Here is a 24,770-nt window from a genome sequence, read left to right as displayed (position 1 = left end):
TTTTTTCCAAATGTTGTCAAGCAAGGGCAATTGCAAAGCAATTTTGGCTGTGCAGGGATAGGGTTTAAAAGGTGCCATTATCACATCCGATAAACAACAGCAATTATGTATAATTTCATGTCTTGCCACTGATGTTGAGATTGAAAAAAGACATACATATACACAAGGAAAGGTGGAAGAAAATGGAATTTTGTTGTTTTGATGTGCACTGTGCTTATATTATTTGGGCTTATTCTTGATATTGTGTCTAATGGGATATACACATTCTGCAACTTTCCAGTCACTTTAACTGAAACTGTGTAAACCTTGTGCACTGAAAGTATTAAATAAACATGTCTTTTGAAAAAAAAATGCTAGGAACATAATCATTTTTCCAAATTAAAAAAGAGGTACTTTTAGCTGCTCCCTTATTTCCAAAGGTTTGTCATTTCCTGATGCAGCCCTCTCATTTGGAACCAGCATTAGGAGTATACTAGCTTGTGACCACCTGAGGCTGGGTTTGCATCTCCTCCCAGTCTCAAACTGGAGGTCTTTTATGTTCAAAGAATAAACGAATCAATTTAATTTCATAGCATACAGAAAACAAATAAACAAAGCGGTCACTGCCTGTAGTTAATTGTACATTTGAGACAATACTCTATAACTTCTTATGTCATGAGAGTATTGCTAAATGCATCACGTTTTCATGCACCATACTATTGTACTACTATGACATCACGGAACCAACAGAGGCAACCCTCTGTGAATGGATAAGTACACAAATTACTTTTTATTGCATAAAAATACTTTCTTTTGGCTTCTTATCTTGCAGGTGTGTGTTTATGATCCGTTATTTGGTGTCCACTGCCCTCTACTGGTTGGAAAAGGGCACTATATGCCACTATAAGCAGCCCATCAATGCAAGGTTACTTGTATATACAGTTCGGTTGCCAAAAAAAAAAAAAAAAAAAAAAAAGAGAGCACAGAGCTTACTCATTATGAAGAGTTCAAATAAAGAACCTAACCCATTTTAATATAACTGACCTCATATCCTGTCTACTATGGTGTGTTTAAAAATATGATGCAAAACTTGGTGGTTTTTTGTTCCACTTCAAATTTCAGTATTCGGATAATAATCATACTAGTGTAAGCTATTATTGGCCCAGGCGTGAATTCTCTTTGTAAATGAATTACACTTTATGCATCATCTTCTAGGTAATTCACGCACTTACAGACGCTCATAATGTCACCGAAATGGCTCCAAAAAAGTACACCACAGTGGCTATATTTATTACATTTAGTTATATTTATTATAATTACTTGTGTAGAACTTTTGCTCTGAATTATCTGACGGACCTCTAACAAGCGGATTGCTCAGCAAAATTATAAAAATAAGGTGGAAAGCTTAGAACTTCACAGAAATCAACCACAGACAGTGCATTAGTAGTAATAGTTGTTGTTCGTCGTCGTCTTCTTCTTCTTGTTATTAGTAGTATCAGTATTGGTTCTAATGGAAACATTGCATTCATTAATTAAAATGAATCAGGGTCTTTTGACTTGTATGAATACATTTGGCGTTTCACTTTTGAGCAAAAGTACATAAGGTACACATATCTAGAAGCTGCGTTTCCAGAATAATTACAGTTCACAAGACAAACATGTTTTTCGCCCCGCTTTCAGGATGTCACCAGCAACCCGGCTTCGACCTGGTCTCATGGTGCCTCATTAACGTTCTCACCTGCCCACCAGGAGTATTTGGTTACAATTTTTTTTTTAATTATTATTATTTTTCTCTGATCACGGACTTCTTTGGGCCTATGCTGTTATCTTACCCCACACACTGACGGGGCGCATTTGAACACTTAGGTCTCCATCTCATCAGCTAATGATTGACTACCTGGTGATTATGGCTGTGCAAGGTCCCTTCTAATCGGCCAGGGGACGACGGCTTGTTCCCATAGATACATCCCAACAGTTGAGCTCCCATGATACCCAGTCTACATAGAGTAGGGAACTACTTAGACTCGCTGGGCTTTTTACCATCACCTGCGGTTTATAGCGGTGCACACGCTGTAGCGGTTACTCCACACACTCCTGTGCAGAGGAGCGGGAATTCTGCAGACAGCTGACATTTGTAACGCAGGGAAACGTCAGCACTTTTATACGCTCCATCATACTTTTAATCAGCAACTTTCTTAAGTGCAGAAAGCAGTTTTTTCCTCCTCTGGATTTTTCTCTGTCCAGTCTGCTGGTTGAAGATTTGCCTCCATTACCCATTTTTACTCAACCCAGAACATTTGACGAGAATGGAACAGCTCTAATGACGTTATAATGGCCCGTACCTCTGAACCGTGAGTTTGTTGTAACGTGTTTTTTTCCCTCTCCGCCCGCTTTTACGCACAAAGATGAGTTCGGAGAGGCCAAACTTTCTCTCTCAACCCGTGGTGAAGAACGTTTTCATGTTTCGAAACGGCGATCCATACTACGATGCTCGGCGGATAGTGATAAACCAAAAGAGGATGTGCAACTTTGAAACCTTGCTAAGAGAGGTGACGGGCGGCATACAAGCCCCGTTTGGAGCCGTGAGAAACATTTACACACCGAGAGGAGGTCATAAAGTTGACTGCTTGGAGAGCCTGAGGAGCGGGGAGCAGTACGTCGCTGCTGGGAGGGAAAAATTCAAAAAGCTAGAGTAAGCATAAATTGTGGTTTAGGCAAATAAGCTAGCCTACTTTTATAAGGCTTTCACGCTGTGTCATTATACAGACGTCAATAAGCATTAGATGCATACAGCTGTAGATGACCAGGAATAAACCATCTACCAGTTGCGGATGCATTCAAGAGGGAAAGCTGGCCCTTAGCAATCATTGTTAATCGAGACTCATGCAAATTTCTTTTGAAATATCCCTACTGTTTCATAATCATTGTAGCTGACATTAGCAAATATATATGTACGCAAATCGAGCCAATTGTCAGACACGGAGCTGAGTCGTGGCTTTAAAGTTTTGCACCAGTGCTGACTCACGGCAGTGATAAATGAGATCAGCACTGTAGAGAAGTGTACTCTGTCCTAGCCTAAAAATAAGTGGCCTCATGCAGCAGATAATGAGATTTGAGCAGCCACTTATTCATAGAATGCAATGGAGAAGCAGCAGAGGGGAAGTTAATGTATCCCAGATGCAAAAAGATTGCATACTGTCTCCATCCTCCTTTATTTTTACAGTAAAAACCAGAGAAAGTGCATGCAGATTTATTTTCTTTAAATATTCAGATAAAAATGTTTGGAATATCAGCTGTGATGATGCAGGAACAATTGAAATTAACACTCTCTGTATAACAACTTATTAAATTTTGTGCAGTAAAAATCTGCACATTTGGTAATTGACTTTATGCGACAAGTGGCTAAATTCTAGTTGTTTAACTCTTGGTACAGCTTTCAGCAGTTAGGGATGAGAATTTGCTAACTGCTGAAAACGTTATTCTGCATGTGTGGGGTGCAGAATACCTTACAGAACAGGAAACCTAACCTTTACGTCACGTTATCTCTTGTTTTTAGTTATCTACAGATTGGCTCCAGGAAGAAGAAAATGATGCAGACCGTTCCAGTGCAGGTATGGCAAAGCGGCTTCAAAAGTCAGTAAGATCCACGCTGTTATAGGGTAACAGTGTTAACAGCCTGGAATTCCCAGGATTTTTTTTTATAGCTGGCTTTAAACTAGCAATTAGAAGAGATGGTTTATATAATTTACAGTTCCAATAATCCAGCTAGACTCCTCAAATGCTCTCTTACTACATCAAGTCCATAGGTTGCATTAGATTTAGTTTCAGACACTTTAGTGTGTTGAAGTGGCTACATTTCAACTACAAAGTTGTTATGTCCAGTTTTTAACATCCAAAACTGCTTCAAAATGAAAAATATATTTGGGAACACTCACAGCATAAAGATTTTATGAAGATCCTTGAAGAAAGGTGTTATGTTTAGCATTCCCCCTAATTGTTCTCTGTGAGGAATCACTGTGTTGTCGTCTCAGTTTCCATGCATTATTGATTTATGGATCATAATCATCCCTCCTTTTAATACATCTTTAATGCATCAATGAAGTCAGAGCCAAAGGAGCTTAAAGTCAGGTAGCCCACAGGTTCATGACCTCCTTATTTTTTTTTAAACTAATATAAAATGTATCCTGGCGAAAGCACAGAATGGTCTAGTAGAACCCAAAATAACAAATTTTGCTGACTTCATTTGCATTATGGACAAGATGTCAGAAAATAAAGAGGTGCAGAATTTGACATGCTAATTGCTGTCAGAGCAAATAATGGGGCACTCCAAATTTTGTCAGGGTATTCTAAAAAGTGTGCAGCCCATTTTTAAAATTATTGTAATTTATTTTTTTTAACTTATGACCACAACTTTAAAGACACTAGCTGTCATCATCTGCTCCTCTTGACTGTAACGTGTTTATCGTTCAAAGAGAACGTGCTCTTGATTATGTCTCATCACCCGCTGCAAGAACTTTCATTATAGATGACCTTGTTAATTGTTGTTTACTTCACTGGTATCTAGCGAGTGCACACTCAAGATATAACTGAGTAGGTGTGTGATGTGGCAGAGGTTCCATTTAAATGATGCACTGAAAGAACAAGGAGTTTCCTTTGTTTTGTTTTTTTTTTCTGCCAAGTGGACTATGTACAAGGACGCTAAAACGAGCCGTGGGGACTTTTTGCCCACTATAGAATGAAAGATCAGATACTGATAAACAAATCGATAGATAATAAAAACTTGTGCGATGTCCCTAGAGACTGATGCATGCCTTGCCTTGCTTGGTTTCTTCCTGATTTGGATTGGTTAGCTAGGTCTAACAAAAAACATAAAATAAATAAAAATAATTCTATTCTCTAGCAAACAGCAGATTTCAGGATTTTTGATTGTGGTGTTTTATCATCTTCTGTGGTTTCCAAAGCCTCTCTCTGTAGTATGTTGTAGCATTTTCTCCCGGTGTGCAGTGTGCAGTTGGCTTGTTGTTGAAAACTGGTGTACCACTGAACATGCACCGCCCTTTATTTATCTAAGATTTTTTAATTTTACTTCTGACCTTCACACCTCAGTTGCCAGGTTGCACTCACACACACCAGAAGACTTTTAATATAACTCCTCCCTCATCCCATTCTCCCCTAGGATGCAAGTCTCACAGTAGGTTACAGGTGTTGTGGGACAAAACCTGCAGAGCTTACTCTCTGCAGCCTCACATCACAGGGGAGCTCATTCTTTTGCTGTCATGGACATCACGGATGATTTTAGTGTGGACAATAGCGGATTTTCTTTATAAGTAAAAGCTTTGATGTTGCTCTTTCTTTATTTTGTACTTTCGTGTACTAAAAATACAGGGAGTGCAGAATTATTAGGCAAGTTGTATTTTTGAGGAATAATTTTATTATTGAACAACAACCATGTTCTCAATGAACCCAAAAAACTCATTAATATCAAAGCTGAATGTTTTTGGAAGTAGTTTTTAGTTTGTTTTTAGTTTTAGCTATTTTAGGGGGATATCTATGTGTGCAGGTGAGTATTACTGTGCATGATTATTAGGCAACTTAACAAAAAACAAATATATACCCATTTCAATTATTTATTTTTACCAGTGAAACCAATATAACATCTCCACATTCACAAATATACATTTCTGACATTCAAAAACAAAACAAAAACAAATCAGCAACCAATATAGCTGCCTTTCTTTGCAAGGACACTCAAAAGCCTGCCATCCATGGATTCTGTCAGTGTTTTGATCTGTTCACCATCAACATTGCGTGCAGCAGCAACCACAGCCTCCCAGACACTGTTCAGAGAGGTGTACTGTTTTCCCTCCTTGTAAATCTCACATTTGATGATGGACCACAGGTTCTCAATGGGGTTCAGATCAGGTGAACAAGGTGGCCATGTCATTAGTTTTTCTTCTTTTATACCCTTTCTTGCCAGCCACGCTGTGGAGTACTTGGACGCGTGTGATGGAGCATTGTCCTGCATGAAAATCATGTTTTTCTTGAAGGATGCAGACTTCTTCCTGTACCACTGCTTGAAGAAGGTGTCTTCCAGAAACTGGCAGTAGGACTGGGAGTTGAGCTTGACTCCATCCTCAACCCGAAAAGGCCCCACAAGCTCATCTTTGATGATACCAGCCCAAACCAGTACTCCACCTCCACCTTGCTGGCCTCTGAGTCGGACTGGAGCTCTCTGCCCTTTACCAATCCAGCCACGGGCCCATCCATCTGGCCCATCAAGACTCACTCTCATTTCATCAGTCCATAAAACCTTAGAAAAATCAGTCTTGAGATATTTCTTGGCCCAGTCTTGACGTTTCAGCTTGTGTGTCTTGTTCAGTGGTGGTCGTCTTTCAGCCTTTCTTACCTTGGCCATGTCTCTGAGTATTGCACACCTTGTGCTTTTGGGCACTCCAGTGATGTTGCAGCTCTGAAATATGGCCAAACTGGTGGCAAGTGGCATCTTGGCAGCTGCACGCTTGACTTTTCTCAGTTCATGGGCAGTTATTTTGCGCCTTGGTTTTTCCACACGTTTCTTGCGACCCTGTTGACTATTTTGAATGAAACGCTCGATTGTTCGATGATCACGCTTCAGAAGCTTTGCAATTTTGAGACTGTTGCATCCCTCTGCAAGATATCTCACTATTTTTGACTTTTCTGAGCCTGTCAAGTCCTTCTTTTGACCCATTTTGCCAAAGGAAAGGACGTTGCCTAATAATTATGAACACCTGATATAGGGTGTTGATGTCATTAGACCACACCCCTTCTCATTACAGAGATGCACATCACCTAATATGCTTAATTGGTAGTAGGCTTTCGAGCCTATACAGCTTGGAGTAAGACAACATGCATGAAGAGGATGATGTGGACAAAATACTCATTTGCCTAATAATTCTGCACTCCCTGTATGGTTAAAATGATTTTACAAAGCCATTTAATTACTGTCAAACTGTTGTTGCTAGTTTTGACTCTAGAGCTTGCATGCTATTATTAACCCTGATGAGTCTTTTGTATCCAGTATTTAGGATGAAGGGTTAGTAAAGTGCCCATTCTGTTTGGACTACAGTATGAGCATTGGTCTGCAAAGTCCCTAAAGTTTATACAGGTCTGTTGTTTTGAGCCTCCAGATCCCATGTGGACAAGGTGATTCACCAATAAGCTTTTAACTTAGTCCTGTTATCACAAAACATCAACATTACTCATTCAGCTTAATGCATTATTAAAAACTGCACTAATAGGTTTTTTCTTCCAGATAAATTTAATTAACAGCTGTATGTTTGATATAGACTTATTGACACTTTTTGACTGTTTCTTTTTTTCTCTTTTTTTTAGATTAAACCATTTCCACCAAATAGATTCATTGTGTCAGCTCGATTCCTGAAACCCATCAAGGAGCCATGCACCATATTGTAAGCTGAATTTTCATTTTTCAAGTTTTTAACTTCACTTTGGGAAAAAATCTTCTTAAATTGTCCCATTATTTTGGATTAAATACACAATATAAATATATGACCAATTTGGACATAGAAAAGAAGTAGATGTAGTAGATAGGTAGTGTAAGAAAAACTGGACTTGACAATGGAAACTGAAGCAGTTTGCACCAAAGTTCTGCCTTTTATTTTTTTAACTGTGCATTTCCCTTCCATAGTGTGGTGGCAAATGGTGATATATTGAACTCCGCAGTGAGGCTGTTGGTCCACCAGAGGATACTGGGCCAGTTTGACAAGATACTAGAAATGATTACAGAGAAGATGGGTTTAAGAGTCCTCGGGGGAGTTAGAAGGTAGGTGGACAATTTCAAAAAACAAAAAACTGCATAAATGTACTGCATTTCTTTGCAAACTTTATTATATAAACTAATTTTCATCAGACTTTCAACACATGCACTTCCGTTACAGCACATTATTCCCAATTTCATATATTTGCATTATTGAATTTTGATTTGATTTTTGATCTCAAAATGTATTTACTACCGATGCTAAAACGGATTTTCTTTTGTTAAGTAAAAATATACACTACCAGTCAAAAATTTGGACACACCTTCTCATTCAGTTATATTGTAGGCATATGCTAAAGACACCAAATATAAGAATTTAAAATATAAAACATGTTTTGAGTTATTTAACTTTTTTGTTTACTATACAATTCCATATGTGTTCATTCATAGTGTTGATGCCTTCAGTGTGAATCTATAATGTAAATAGTCAGAAAAATAAAGAAAAACCATTAAATGTGAAGCTGTGTCTAAACTTTTAACTGGTAGTCTATCTGCTCTGACACTATATGAAACATACATTCTACTGGCACAACAAAAGTCGGTATGCTTCATTTTTCAACCAGCTCAATAAACGATCACATGGAGCCAGCACATGATGTAAACAATAAGGCTTTTGATTCTCTTTGTGTGTTCTAGTCTCTTTACCTATGAAGGCCAACAGGTGACTGAGGGGAATCAGCTAGAGAGTGGTCAGCTTTATGTGGCTGTGGGAAGAGAAAAGTTTAAGAAGCTTCCTTACAGTGATCTGCTCTTCACCAAACCCAGAGGGACGAGGCGAGTCAGAGGGTAAAGAAAGTAACACTTTATCTTAACACTGAGTGCTTGATTTAAAAACAAAAATGAAGACTTGACATTTACCAAACTGTCACACATCTAAGATCTGCAAAATGATGTCATTAGGTTTGAAATTTTCCATTTGATTTAGCCTGCATTAAAAATAAACACAAGCATTTCTACAATAGAATTGCACACGAATAGCAGTGAGTCATGAACACCGTTAATATCCATCACTATGTGTAGTCTTGAGTCATTCATGAAGAGCTGTGGAACTTTAAAAATAGAATACTATGGTGACCAGGGATGCTTCTTGGAAACCGTACAGTTTGTGTTTAGATCTTTTCCACTGGGGCAACTAATTACTCCTTTAGGGCTACAAAGCTGCTTTTAATTCCCTTGAAAACTACAATCCTCACGCATGTTCCATCTGTATGAAGGTGTTCTGTTTGAAATGATTATGATTACAGATAGATATTATAGGCACGTACACACAACTATGAAGAGCTTAATTATAGACAGACTAAAAAACAAACATAGATATTAGGAAGTTTGTGAACAGATGTTATTTAAGATAAGATAAGACAAGACTTTATTGATTCCACGATGGGGAGATTTTTGCGTTACCTCAGCTCAAGTACAGATATCAGAAGGAAAATACAAAAAATACAAATAAAATACAAACAAATAAAAAAGAAGTAAGATAATGCACTATATACAATGGTAGCATACACAGTATGTGATTATGGATATGGTTGTGGAAATATGCAAGACATAAACTATATAGCTTAAAATAACTTTTCTACCACTACTATTCCTATGCATAGACATGTACATGCACACACACGTACACACTAAATATACCTGCACATGTCATGTTCAAATGTATTACACTTCAATCCTTTATGTATGGGTTTCATGTATGTAAGTCAATATTCGTTAATCATTTTTGCAGTATCAAATATATATGTCAACACTTTTTGTCTGTTTTCTTTTTTTCACAGAATGAAATCTTATTCTTTGCCGCCCATCTACAGGTTCTCAAAACAGAGTGAAAATGTCAGTAGTCCAATATTTTGTGAGCTGTTATTTATTTATATTTTATAATCCAAAACTTTTCCAGGATTCTTTAACATGCAAAGCACAGAGAAAAGATTTTCTCTGAAAAATTCTGCTGGTTTAATTATTTAGGGATGGCTAGCAAATAATGATGTAAAAACATGGTGGTCTAGACTCCCCAGTCCTAAATTTTAAGCCTGAATTAAATTTAGGATCAAGTGGACTTGCAGAATTGTATTTCATTGTGAATATAAAATATTTAGTCATGTTTCTAAAAAAAACAAAACGTTATGGTTCATTTCAAAATCCCACCTTTGGATAAACTGATGCAGCAAACCCAAGATGTAAGTCTTTTTTTACTCTCCATCATCATGATTATGAGAAGTTTCTTACTAACTAAATCTGACTGCTACTTTCTGCAGGGTAAGTCGATGGTCCAGAGCAGTGACAGTGGAGATGGAGAGTCTCCTAAGGCCTCGCCTCCAAGCCACAACAAGGAACACCTGTCCTCCATTGTAAGAGAGATTTCTCAGGCCAGGCTGCTCTCCTTAAAGAAAATTAAGAGCAGACAGAGCTTGACTCCTGGTGCATCTGACAATGGTAATGCAAAAACACAAAAAAGATCACCGTGAATAGAAGTGAAATTTTAATATCTACACCTGTTTGTTTTCATGGTGGCTATTAAGCTCAGCGGGGCTGTATTCATCCCGAAGTCAAAGAAAGGAAAGCATTGCTACTGTATATAGTATAGGTTTATATTTAAGGGTTACTTTGACTACACTGGATAAACAATATAGCAGTGACATGCTCTTGCTCATATTATTCTGGGGCTTGCATTTGTAATTATATCCTTAAGTAGTTTGTGTGTAATATATATTTAAACATAGAGTTATAATCAGTAGTATTTACTTGTTTCAACACCGTCAAAAAAGTCACGTTTTAATAAAAATGAGCTAGTGAAGGAAAATCATACAAAAGGAATCTAATCAAAGTTTGTTTGACATATTATTACCCAAGAACTAAAATAGTTTAGTTCATGGATAATAATATACCCAATAACCAATAGTTAGCAACACTCATGCTCCTGTGATTCTGTCATCATCATCACCACTTTCTGTATTCATTTTTCATCTATAGAGTATGGTAGATGTGTGCAAGTGGAAGGTATCAGAATAATCTACTTCTTTAAGAATTTGCCATCCCATGTTTCACAAGTGGTGTTTATGTGCTGCTGAGAGTTTAACATACACAAAAATATGATGTAATGCTTTGTCACTGGAATCTTATGTAACCTGCTGCATTCATAAATGTCCACACAGTGGCACTGTTGCTCTGCAAAATATTTGCCATGAAATATTAAAAGTAGGTCTAACATGATGACATTAACCTTTATTACAACAAACACATTACGTCATCTTCTTGTGATACGTATATAATAATGTCCTACAGAAAGTTTGGCACCTGCCATCCTTTTTTTTTTTTTTTTGGAAATTAGGAGGTTTTGCTGCTCTGGGACTCTTAATCTCATTATTATTATTATTCATCCATCTATCCATTCATCCATTGTCTTTATGATTATCAGTTTTAAAGTCAAAGGGAAGCAAATCTTCTGCAGACTGCTGCTGACCTTGTTATAACTGATTCTGTGTTATGAACCACATTACGTCATGTTGTGGCTCTTAATAGATTTTGCCTGTTGGCTCTCTGGCAGGGGATTTGACAGCAGAACCCCCAAAAGAGCATGGAGAATTTGTGACTGTGGTTCAGAGGAGGTGGCTTTTTGCATCAAACGAGAGAACTGAGGAATGTGTGTGTGTGTGTGTGTGTGTGTGTGTGTGTGTGTGTGTGTGTGTTGGTATGTTCATGTCTGCATTTGCAGCCTGTAATGTCACCCTCAAAATTGCCTGTATCAGATTGTGTGGCACGTCATATTACAGGCACAGAAAAGCATACTGCATTGTTGGTCCCCTTGGATGACATTGAGCAAAAATTACATTAACAGACAGACATCTCAGAAAACAAAATCTGACATAAGACATCTTTAAATGGCTTTGAGGACATTTCACTTTCTCATGCAGTCCTCACCGTTTGACCTGTACAATGCTTTCTTAGTCCTTTCATGTTAGTGAGACACAATATTTTCCTTATTTGTTTGGTTTCATAGAAAGACGGAGTGTTTGTCTCTGTCCATGGTCCTGATTTCACTCTAAGCAGTATATTTAATTCCCAAAGACATCTTTATTCTTTTTATTTATTGCTTTTTTTTTGTTTGTTTTGTTTTGTTTTTTTGGTTCTCAAATGAAACATGAACAAATACTGGCTTACACAACAACGACAACAACAATAAAAATGTCCCTTTAGCCTACCATCTTAGGTAGGTTAAATTCAGTGTTGTGTTAGTATTTGGCTTTGCAACAGGAACACAGTGTTCATATCACCTTTTATGGTGATTGTAAGCAGCACAGAGGTGTTTGGTGTTATTTTCCCTTTGGGAAATCCTGCCCTGGCCGGGCATGAGGTAAATACACCCCGCTCTGGTGCCAAAAGGAACACAGCCAAAAGGTTGCCAGACTGGCAGAGGCTGTGGAAAGTACAAAGCATGAAACCCACACTTCAGATCTCTGATGTGTTGGAACATTGGAACCAAGACAAAAGATATTATATGATTATAAAAGCATCAATTCATTATAAATGTATTTGTCAAAGATGGCTTTGGAATGAGGGATGAGACTGTAAGGACAAGCAAGCCGATGACAGCGGGAAAAAAAGACAAACGAGACCGAGTGACCCTGTAACCGGAGATTCTCCCTCTGCAGTGCACTCACTGTGTTTACAACATGGAGTTTAGTTTTTGAGTGCGTGTGTCTATGTGTGTGTGTTCACCAGTCCCCGTTACTCACCGTCTATTGTAAAGCCTTTACCTTTGCTGTTTCATTAGGGAACACAATGCTGAGTGAGAGCAGAGAGAAGGGAGAGGAGGTGTGACATCTCATGCAGCAAACTTGGAATGAATGACATGAATTTGACCTTAATATAACAAAGAGACCCAGCTTAACCCTTGCATCCTGTTCAGGTCAAATGTAGCCTTTTTTGACATTTGACAGCAGAAAACGTACCCTAAATGTCATGCTTTTGACCTGGATTTTAAGACTTTTTATAAAGTGACCCAAAAATACACAAGATGTATTTAAAAATTGTATTGTATAATATAAATTGTTGTACCCTGAGGCTGTTCAGGGTCAAATTTGACCCATACAATTGCAATTGATTTTGGATATATATCAATATTCACCAAAGTATTCCCAGCCAGCCAAGAGACTTAAGGTCAAATTTGCTAATGTCTTATGCCAGTGCCATCTAGGTTTTGGCATTAAAAAAGTACTCTTGGCATTGAGAGTGCAGTGATAAGATTGTTTGGAAGAGGTGGGAGCTCAAAGATTTTTGCACCAGAACCTGTTGTGTCGTATTTCTGGGATTTCCTTTCTCAAGTCATAAAATATAAAGAGGAGGATATTTAAATCAAGCATCATGCAGTTATGTAGTATGTGGGAAGCATATGTGAAAATGCCACATACGTAAGGTTTTAGTGGTTAGGCATAACAACTCCCAACAGTTCCAGAATGTTCTCGTGATTTCCGCTTTTGATAAAATATGTTTAAATTCATTATATTTGTTATGTTTTCATGTGTTGAGTAAAACAGGGCATGCTACTGTGTGATGGTAGATACCATCCAGTAGCCTAAACGATACATTCTTCCTGCTCTCTGAAACATTAATTAAGGATTATTAGCATTATTGTTAATTTCAGAGATGCTATTTAGACATTCTAAATTGACCTGTAGTTCAAAACACACTTAATATGAGGGGAATTAACCCAGACTATACTGTGAAGGCATGAAACATAACCAGTATCTGTGGGTTAAAAGACTTAACCAGAAAGACACATGGCTTGTTGGTTTGGTCTTTATTATTCTTTTAAACTTATTGGTCCAATTTAGTCAGTGTTAGCCTTTTCTTTCAAAAACAGCTTGAATGGAAGCAATTAGCAGTTGTTGCTAGCCTCAAAATAGAAATGGGATGTTTATCAGTGTTCTCTTTCTTAAATGGCCTCTGTGGCCAATTCAGTTAATGGCTCTCCTGGGAAAAGAAGGGGAATGCAGCAGAACCAAAAGGGGAGACAAAGAAAAGCGTAACCGAAAAAGGAGAAAAGGATGTGTTTAGACAGGTGATTGGGGATAAAGAAGGAGAGAAGAGGGAATAAAAAGCTGAGATGATGAAGTGAGTAGAACATTATGGAGGTGGAGAAGGGAGGAAAAGGGAAAACAGGTGGAATCAAACAGTGAATTTGATGAATAACCAAGGGATGATGAAGCATGAGTACTGGATGGAATAAAAAAAAAACGCTCAGAGAGATATTAACGGGTAGAGGGATGGGTGGGGTTTGGATAATTGCCTTTCATTTGGATAATCTCTCCATTTAGAGTCATCAAAGCAGATTTTTAGTTGCCTGGGCCCCTCGCTGGCGCCAAATTGCTGCTCTGAAAATCAACAAAAGAGCCTTGTACTTCAAGAAGAAATTACTGATAAAAAGGTATGCACAAGAGGAGAGAGAGGAAAGGTAAAGGCAGAGCAGGGTTCTACTGATTATCTGAACTTTTACAGGCTGTGTACATGCCTACTTATTACATTAACACTGTTGGTGGGGGGTGGATGAGACACTAATTAAAGGGTCAGGTTTATTTTGTTCCCTAAAGAACTTTTTGTGTGATTAAATTTGTGGAATACTTTTAATCCAGGATGCTTTTTCTTGTAGGAAGAAATAATAGCACACAATGCAATAAATAGTGGATGTAATGCAAGCTACAGTACAAATAATGATTAGAAGTGGAAGCCAAACATTGTTTTCCACTTTGTAGTTAGTTACTATAGGAAGTTACTACAGGAAAATTTGTGGAAAATCTGGATTCTTTGCAGCTTGAAACCCTCAGAAATAGGGTAAAAAAAAAAAATGCATCAGCTTAGCTAAAAATGGGCTTTCTATTTCTACTTCTATTTACTTACAGAGCAGCCAATATTCCAACATGGTTCATCATGCCTTTTATTTAAAAATATAAATCTAGAGATGTTGAATTTCACACACATGATTTCTGCACTTGCATTAATACTTCAAGGGCATTCACTTTACACAGAACCTTCATGTCTGAATAGCATGGCTCCCTTCTTTTCTTGTACTTTATCTTTTTGAAGGTAGCAGAAGCCAGTTGAATTTCTGTTGTATTTAAGTATGTTTTATGAAGGATGTACAGCATACATTTTCTCAAAAGGGCTTTGATTTGAAGTCAGTTTTAAATAAGAAAGGGAACAAAAACCATTCTTTGTATTATTTGAAAGTTGAATGTGAGAGAAATAAAAATTGCTGGACATGAGTGAGTGAGCTTGTGTGCATGTGTGTTTGTGTGATTATGCTTGTCTCTGCATGCCTTTGCGTATGCACAAGCCAACCAACCAGATCAAACCTCAGCCTCTGGTGTCATAAAATGTGATTCTGCTGGGGGGAATTAGCCCTGTTAGCATATGTATCTATAATGCTTGTCAGAGTGAAATAGGGTTCAACCCAGTGTTAGGAGGCAGGAGACATGTACACAAAGAGAGTGTGCATCTCAAATCGTGTGCCTGTGTCAAAAAAGAGGCTAAGCAGTGAGGGATGAATGATGGCACCACTTTTTTTTTTTTTCATTTGCTAAGTTCTGACAACGTGTGCTGTGTGTGTGTGCGCACACATGTCTGTTTTTATGTGCATTTGTGCACACGCTCATATGTCAAATTTCCGACATCACCGCCATGCTTGTCTGTTCTTCGTGGATTCTTCTATTCCTTTCATCTCCTTCCTTTTCACTACAGCAGAAAAGGGTTCTTCATGACCCATTGATGCAGGATTACTGGATTAAAGAGCAGGGAAGCTGTACTAATCTGCCACATTCATCTGTTAACAAGTGTTTTGGCTGTGACATACAACAGCACCGGCTGTGATGGTGATGTGTTAAGGTGATGTGTGACACTCTTATTGACACAAATATTCCTCATGTCTATCAGGTTCAATCTCTACTTTTCAGGCTTGTCTTTTTTTTAGCATTTCTCTTCATTTGGCCATCTAAAGTTTATATTATTTGTTAAAGAGAGGTTTAGGAATGCAAGCAAATGGCATCAACGATGCATTTTAAAATGTGTTTTTCTTTCTTTTCTTCTAGTTTTAGTCCATATAATGTAGTTTAGAGGATAAAGAGAACATGAACAACTATCAGAAAAGATATAAATCAATTAGTAATTAAATAAATATACAGAAGACTATCAGTGCTTGAATTATTAGAGAAAGGAATTGCGTTCAGTGTTTTCTTAGATTTGATGATTACAACTCAACAGCATAAGTACTTGAACTTGGAATAAAATGGTCATGCTCTCATGTTTTTTTCAGTTATGTAGAAAGGAAAAGAAATCAGATTTTAATATGTGTTTATATTGCACTTAGACATTCATTCAGATTAAAACCTTTGTTTAATGAAAACGGTCAATGGCAAGATTTCAGGCAACTTTGAGAACAGTGCAGGGGAAAAAGCTCCATGAATTATTTAAACATTTAACAGAAGCTGTGACCTTTATAAATATTACTTTGGCTGTCTGGTTGCAACATTGTTAAGCAAAGGTTTTCTTTGATTTAATGTCAAAGCTATCTAAGCACAGAGCATATGAGGAATTTTCTACACAAAAGTGCATGGCATTTTTTTTTCCAGATGTATCTTGGAAACAAATCTCAAAGATAAAGGCTATACATAAGAAATACTTAATGCCACAGTGTAGACAGCTTGTGTCTATTCTTAATGCTAGACATTTCAATATACCATATCTTTTAAAAGGACATGGCAAGGTTTTGCACTTCCATTATATAACAATAATATTTAGCGATGGCAACAAATGCCAAGATAGTGATCCATTGTACTGAGTTAAGCTCCGAAACTGGTGGATCTTACCATTCTAATAATACCAACAAAGGGAGATTCCAGCTGTCTTTATGAGTAAAGTCCTTAGGGTTGATTTGGAGTAAGTGACATATGAGTCACCAAATCTTCATTTACAAATCATTAGCATTATAAGTATCAAGTCATGTTATTGTGGTATCACAGAATGAAAGAGTTAGACCAGTCAACCATTTTTATTCTCAGCTGTTCAGCTTTTCTGTGTTTCAGATTTATGTAAAGCCAGCAGCAGCTGGGTCTCCCATGTAGCCATACAGTCATTGCATGTTTTAACAGGACCCTGGTCAGTGACCGGAGCGCACATGCAGAGTGGCAGCATTCCAAATCACTGTGCATGTTGTTTTACACCCAACTATAACTCAGGTACAGGCTGAGTGGATTAAATCATCTGGGTGTAAATATGCAATTTACTATACTGTCCAGTGAAATACAAGGAGTGATGTGTGAAGTGATTCAGGTCCATTAAGTAGTATTTCAAGACTTGAGAATTTATTAGCTGCAGTACAGTTAATGCTAAAGTAGACCAGGCTTGTGGAGGCCAAGCAAATAAATAAATAAAAGTACACATGTGTGTGATGTAGTGTGGTGCATCCACAGTGTAGTAGTTTACACACTCGCTTAACAAAAGCGCTCCAGCTTGATCCTGAGAGGAGACACGAGTCCCTCGAGGGTTGTGTCAGGAAGGGCATCTTGCTAAATCAAACATGCAGAGTGACCCCCTTGTGAATAAGGGATCAGCAGAAACTGGCTTTACTGTGTAAAGCAGTGATTTGTTTTGCTCTGAGTTACAACCTACTGCAAGTGTCACCCTGTCAGAGGTTATTATGCCTGGTGATCATCAGCACTGAAAATGTTGCAATAACAGATGTCTATCCTACCTAGTATCCACAGATACTAGACAGAGCACAGTAGTTATTTTTTCTGTAAGGAAGATTTGGTTAAAAAAAACAAGGTAAAGAAGAGTTTTACCTGGGTTAATGGTTTTCTAAAAAGTCCCAACACAAATTAGAGAATAATTTGCAAATTTGCAGAACAACAAAAAGAACAGTGTAGATTATACCACTCACTCACAGATTCCTTTGCAATAGTGGTTAAAAATGTCCTGTGGAGAAGTTTATTGGACTTTAAAGTGCTTCCTGAAGGAGTGGAAAATCTTTGAAACATTCTTGTAGAATGCATCTCTTTGCTCATGTTTGATTATTAAGTTCTGTATTAACCTCTTCACTACACCTTCTAAGAACATCACATGATTTCAGCAATCCTTTACATCTGGTAGGCAAAATGATAAAATACCTGCTTTGCTACTGTGCTAAGACTTGAATTTGGTGAAATGTCCTTTGGCAACTTTTTAACAATGCATTTCAGGATTTAGATCAGCAAAAAAACCCTGCATCGCTAAAAGCAGACTGTATTTGTGTGTGCACGTGTGCAATCTATCCAGCCTATCACTTCATCTTGAGTTGTGTTTTATTGCATTTCTCTGGAGCGACAATCATCTGTAACTTTACCTTCCAAGATAATGCCAGCAAGAGTCGTTTATATGAGTAATTATATCTGCTTGCAGTTGCATACAATTTTACTTCTTACTAATGGATGCAGCACATCATCTGAAATGTGGGTGTGCTCTGTCTGCTTATGCCTTGTGGAGGAGGGAGTGTGTGTGTGTGTGTGTGTGTGTGTTTGCCTGATTATGAAAGGAAAAGTCAGACACATTTTACACTCAGTTGCACACACATACATAAAGCAGTCCAACCATTTGCAAAGCCAGACTCTCCGGATATACTGGAATGAGAAAGAAGGGGGAGATTCTAAATATCATATTTAATTTGATTTAGCATTTTCATGAGCCTGTTCCTCATCCTTAAATCATGTTAAGATGTTTAGAGTCATAGCAGCTCCTCCTCTGCTTACTGCTTACACTGAATCGCTTGGCCCTCACTCCTAATGAATGCGGGGTGATTTCCATAAAATATTCTTAAAGAGGTCTGTTATTATTACCATAACGTTTCATCTCCCACCATGGCTAAACTTCAATCAGTTTTGCATTTGAAATGCATTAAATGTCTCCATAAACTCTTCTAATCTCTACCGGAGTCATTTTTCTTCCTTAACCGGTATGTGTAGAAAGGAAAACTAATATTAAAGATATTAATTGCACTGTTCTTTTTTTCATTCCTGATTAGAAATTTCAGTCTCATCCAATGTTTCAAAACAAGTGTGTAATTATGTTGTTTATCAGAGCGTATACTTGTCTTCCTCTTATGTTTAGGGTTAATTACTCCAAGGTCTTTGATGCACATGCTCACATGAAAATAGAAAAGCCCCGTATCCATTTTCTCACTCCAACAGAACTGCCTTGCTGAGCTGAGCTTGTTTGGAGTTGTAGTACGATGCCTTCATTTAAATTCCTGGACTCCCAGTCTCACTTTACAGTTGTTTGTGTTTCCTCGGGGGGAACTGGAGGATTTCTTCTACAGGCCTCTAGTCTGTTGGATGATTATCATGGGTCATCATATTTGTTTTGTGATATCATACAAAAGCAATGGTTAAAGGAGAAAACCATCTACTTTGCATGCCTGTGGTGATGATTAGGATGATTACTGCAGTGGTGATAATAAAGATGAAGACAATGTTAAACATTCAGTGTAAAATTTAGATCACTAAATGAGCTTATAAAATGTTTACTGGCTCTCTCCTGCACACTTCCATTGTCTAGGGAAAGTTGTTTACTTGCAACAAATTATCTTGGGTGCTTTTCCTTTAGACCAGCAGGTGTCACTCTTGTGCTGCATGTATTCAAATTTGGCAACATCTGCTGAATAAAAGCTGAATAATTTCAACAAGACTTCGACTGAAGGACGAATAAAAGCACCCATATTTATGGGACAGATTTTTTGGGTTTGTAAAATGAATTAATTTGCAGTGAGTGCGAAAATTTTGGTTTCAGGGTCTTGAAAAGATGAGCAGTGGGCACATAAAGGAACACTTTGGCTCTTTTATGCCCAAAGAATGACAAGATTTGAGGGCAAGTTTTTACAGGTGTGACACTATATTCATCTGCTTTTTTTTTTTTTTTTTTTACATGTATTCATTAACATTGTCAATTATTATTATTTTACTGTATTTTACATGTTTTTTTCTGAATGAGTCCAGTTAAGTCTACTGCATCTATACCAGGATAGTAGGACACTCTTTATTTACCTTTCCTTTATGTTGTACTGGCCACAACAAGCCTTTTCAGTATTCAATATTGCACATTAGGATGGAACACAACTGGAAAACATGCTTTAACTTGTTTTTTTTCGGTACTTTAAGGAATCAAATACCTCTCTGTAAAATGAGCTTCTGATTTTGCATGCAGAGCTAATATTGTCTGTTTTTCTAGATGAACTGGAACAGAAGTTTGATGAAGGAAATGCTGATTGCCAAAAACTAGAAGACAATGGACCTGAAGCGGTATAAACATACACTACTCACTCGCTCTTTTTATTTTACATATATATTTACAGTCATTTTTATACATAATCCCTCATTTTCAGACTCACAAGTTATTAAACAAAGCATTTTTAAATAGGATTGTTCTTAATACTAATAATGAAAGTCAGTGGTGGTAGTCTAGTCTACCTGACTGACAGCCTGAAGTCTAGAACCCATGGACATCACCAAATGCTGTTCTTCCTCCTTCTTGAGGTGGCAGGTTTTTACTCCAGCCACATTCAGTAGTTGCTTGTTTGTGGGTCTCTCTGCTTTTTCTTCAGTTAACTGAAAAACATGCTTTATTTGATTGGGGTCAGGTGACTCACTTGGCCATTGAAAAATATCAGATTTTTTTTTGTCTTGACATATTCTTGGGTTGCTTTTGCAGTTTGCACTGTGAAGCACTGTCTGATCAGTTTTGCAGCATTTGGCTGAATCGGAGCAGAGAGTACAACCCTGTACACTTCACAGTTTATCCTGCTACTTTGTCATTCACATCATAAATAAACACTAGTGACCTGGTTTCAGTAGCCATACATTCCCATATGTCCATCATGTTTGACAGATGATGTGGTATGCTTCGGAACATGGGCTATTCCTTTTCTTCTCCATGCTCCTTTCCATGATTCTTGATTTCATCTGACCAAAGAACAGATGAAAACGTTGTTCCAGAACTGTGTAGGCTCTTTTAGATATTTGCTATGTTCTTCCCATTCTTCAGTGGAACCACTGATTTGCACCTTCTCTTTCCATTTATGAAAGCATCTCTTCATTTTAGACTAAACTCCTTGATAGTTTTCTTGACTGGTCTAGAAGTCGTGAAGGCTTTTTTCGTAACCAACAAACGATGGTGTTCCAGCCCTTTTGGTTTTGCTGAGCTGGCCAGTGCATAGGTCTCATAGGTTTTTGTTTTTTTCATGTCTTTGGGACATCACATTGAGAATTCGGGGGAAAAGATACCAAATACTTGGATTCATCTCCAGATCTTTTTCTGCTTAATTTTTGATAAGATTATGAGGGGACGGACTGGTTTCACCTGGGCATGAAACTGCTTGTCAGTTAACTGTTCAATTACTTCAGGCGTCTGAAAACTATGTATAAAATTGACTGTAATTCCTAAACAGTTACAGTATGGCAATAATTGATTGCTGTTTATCGTTTCTTGATTCTTGATGTTTGATTTAAAATCTACTGTGCGGGTGTACAGAGGCAGATAGCACCAACGAACCATAGCATCAACAGAACAGTGTAAATCACAGAAAGAATTCAACATACTGCATCTGTTAAAATATTTAGAGATATTAATTGCTTCTGTGGTTATACTGCATTACAGAAACTTGATGCTACTGATACAAATGAAACAGAGGAGAATGTTGAAAAGCCAGAAGAAAAAGAGGAGGTTGCCACTGAAAATGGCAGAGAAGAAGGTGATTTACCTAGCAGTGAAAACAAGATGAATAACCAGGAGACAAACGGTGAAAAAGAGGGGGGAGGTGGAGGAAAAACAGAAATCGATGGACAAAAAGATGGAAAAGGAGAAGACATAGCAGAAAATGAGAAGAAAGTGGAGGAAAAGAAGGAGGATCCAGAAAAGAATAAGAAGGTGTTTAATGGTGAAGAGTATGGATCTAGCAGTGATAAGGCTCTAGACAGTAAGGAGACTGAGGATGGAAACAATATGTCTTTTCAAGGTGAAAGGAGGAAAATTGTGGAAGATGAGAAGGAAGATAAAGACCACACTGAGGTGGAAAAAAGCACTACGGATCACACTAATGATGTAGACACAGTGGAGGAACAGAAAAAGACGGGAAACGGCAACGATCCAGAGACGACTCAGTTAGATAACGAGACTAAAGAGAACGATAGCAGTAGAAGTAGCAGAGGCAACAGTAATCAAGAAGAGGATGAAAACGAAACAAAAGAGGGCACTACCAAAGAGTCAGGTGAAGAAGAAGAGAGCAAGGTGAATGCTGAGGTCAGTGGAGAAGATAATGAGGTAGAAGGTGAAGCAGAGCTCAACACAGATGAGAAAAAATGAACCAGCAAAGATGCCGAGTGCACACACAGGGGAAGATGGTGATCAAGAGAGGCAAGACGAAAGTGAAAAATTTAAAGGATAGGAAAAAACACCAAGTTCTTTATACTGAAAATATGAAATTACAAAATCTATTTATATAATGAAAGTGACAGATGAAAATTTATAGAAATTTATAGAAAACAAAGCAATATAAAAGCAGTTTTGCAATGCTGAGCATGTAACCTAAATCTTTAAATGGTTGTCTGCTAAACTACAGAAACACCATATGGATCAAAACTTTATAACTTTCATGTTTGAAACAGAATACACATATAAAATCCATATATATTCTTATTTTTGCATTAAAAATGTTCTTAACTAATAGGTTGCTTTATTGTTTCTTTACACACTGTCTGTGAGCACTGTTGTGAGTGATGCAGAGAAATGATAATATAATAATATCCTTTGAAATTTTTCGAAAGAATGGTTATGCCTCTCATAGAAACTCATACAAATGTATTTAACGAGACATATATTATTGTTTGTTTTTGAATGGTAAGCTAATTTATAAAAAATTCAGATCTTCTTCCTAAATGAGTGCTTCCATCTATAGGGCTAAAGTTGTCACTGAATGATTCAGTTAGCATCAAAGTGATGTGCATCATATAAATTTAACATACCCAGAACACTCGTGCAAGATTTTTGTCCATTATATTTTTAGTCCCCTCTAACGGCAGGATCAACACATCACAATAGTCAATATCTTTTATAACAATGATGTTTCATCCCTGTAATGCAGTTCCAGAGACTTACAGAATTATTCCCAGTCTACAAGTGCAAGTGGAGGCCCAGAACCTTACTGTTACGCCTAATGTTGATTTCTGTCACTGAACCATATTTTCAATGTCTAATTTTTAAAGGCAGTTTCATGTCATATTATTTTGTAATGTTGCTGCTATGCCAATGTCCATCTGCTTCCAGAAAAATTAAACTGAAGGAAAAAAAGACAGTTTTTTTGGTCTTCTGTAACTGATACTTCAGTGATGAAACGTATTAGTCAATGGAATAGTAAAAATAAAATCATTTAAAAAAGTGATGATGATGTATGATATTGGAAATTAATTTCACAGCAGGCGTAAAGCTTTTTTTAAAAGTTCACTGAGATGGAACTACACTCTCCATTCCACAAGAGTTGAGATGTACGTGTAAAATGTAAATACAAGAGAATTAAACGTTTTAATGTCCCATAAGCCCGTTTTTCATTCACTTTAGAACATAGAATGATATCAAATATTTAAACTGAGAAAACTATTTTGCAAAAGAAGAAGAAAAAAAAAGGTCAGGATTCTAACTGCTCAATAGTTTTCAGTCCTACTTTCCTCACTTTTCTTTTCATGATGGGCCAAATGTTTAGCACCTGGACTTTTCTATTAGAAGGCCTTGTTGTAGTAGATGCACTATGCAGTTTAGTGTCTTATACAATCTGAAAAAGATTCCATCTGCATAGAAGCATGGGCACTAATGCACCTCCACACCATCAGTGATACAGGCTTTGTAACTAAGTATCAGTAACAACCTGGATGGTCCCTCTCCTCTATACTCTGGAGGATGTGATGTCCATGCTTTTCAAAAAGAATCTCAAATTTCAATTCTTTTCATGGTGGAACAGCTTTCCACTTTGAGTCAGTGTATTTGGATCATGTTCACAGATGTAGATTTTTCTGTGGATCACCAACACGTTCTGGAAGTTTTCCTGAGCCCATGCAGAATCCATCCTGTTTTTAATGCAGTGCTGCCTGAGGTCTCAAATATCACATTCCTGTCCCTTCCGCACAGAGATTTCACCAGACTCTGTGTAGTAGATGTGATATTTAAAGTCTTTGCAATTTTACATTCAGGGACATTATTCAGATGTTTTTTTTTTTACAAATTGGACAATTTGTCACTGCCTCTGTAAAATGCTCAGTCATTTTACTGACCTGTTGCCAGTTAACCTACTTAGTTGCAAAATGTTCCTCCTGCTGTTTCTTTTTCAGTAGCATTTATATTTCCAACCCCATCACAACTTTTTGAGATGTGTTGCTGCCAAACTCAAAATACAATTTTTCCTGAAATAGTAAAACAACTATGTTTTCTTTTCTCTTTGGTGAATAAAATATCGGTTTATGAGATTTTCAAGTCATCAGATTCTGTTTTTATTTACAGCGTCCCAACTTTTTTGTGGGACGCTCTTGGTTGAATTTTCCAAACAGAACATTCTTAAAACCCTTAAAACTCTAGGCATAGGTCATTATGTTGTTGTTATGAAGACTTAGATGGACTAATATGGACTTAGAGACCTACTATAACTAATGTCTCATGATGCATTAGATCTAGATCTTCAGTCTGTCTTAGTGAAACTGCACTTTGGTCTTTAGCTGCTTTCATCCTGACAGGAAGAAAAGTGATATTTTTGGAGAGCCACTCTTCTCACTCTCATTCAGTGATTTTAATTTGTCATTTTTTTCCTGAAACAAAGTTCCATAAATCCACTATAAACCACCAGCTGCAGGCAGGAAATATGAACTCTGATCTAATTCAGTATGTATGATGGCCCCACTGCCCGCTCATCCCCGCA

The 24,770-nt window shown here is 37.4% G+C and overlaps 1 protein-coding gene across 3 annotated transcripts; it reads left to right on the top strand.

Annotated features, from left to right (window-relative positions):
• The first annotated feature begins 1,779 nt into the window (after nt 1–1,779).
• On the top strand, nt 1,780–23,162 carry LOC113032776 (doublecortin domain-containing protein 2-like). 3 transcript variants are annotated; one of them, XM_026185873.1, is made up of 9 exons: nt 1,780–2,671; nt 3,536–3,590; nt 7,351–7,427; nt 7,667–7,801; nt 8,432–8,581; nt 9,574–9,628; nt 10,051–10,228; nt 20,045–20,115; nt 21,470–23,162. In XM_026185873.1, the coding sequence occupies exons 1-9, from the start codon at nt 2,385–2,387 to the stop codon at nt 22,172–22,174; spliced, it is 1,713 nt and encodes a 570-aa protein (XP_026041658.1). In that variant the 5' UTR covers nt 1,780–2,384; the 3' UTR covers nt 22,175–23,162. The 3 variants fall into 3 exon arrangements, with proteins under 3 accessions (XP_026041658.1, XP_026041659.1, XP_026041660.1); XM_026185875.1 differs by having other exon boundaries at nt 1,783–2,330; XM_026185874.1 differs by lacking the exon at nt 7,667–7,801.
• Nucleotides 23,163–24,770: the final 1,608 nt, after the last annotated feature.

Source organism: Astatotilapia calliptera, chromosome 11 (genome assembly GCF_900246225.1).
Source record: "Astatotilapia calliptera chromosome 11, fAstCal1.2, whole genome shotgun sequence".
NCBI classification, from domain to species: Eukaryota; Metazoa; Chordata; class Actinopteri; order Cichliformes; family Cichlidae; genus Astatotilapia; species Astatotilapia calliptera.
The sequence above is the reverse complement of the archived record's forward strand: the minus strand, read 5'-3'. Positions and strand labels throughout refer to the sequence as shown.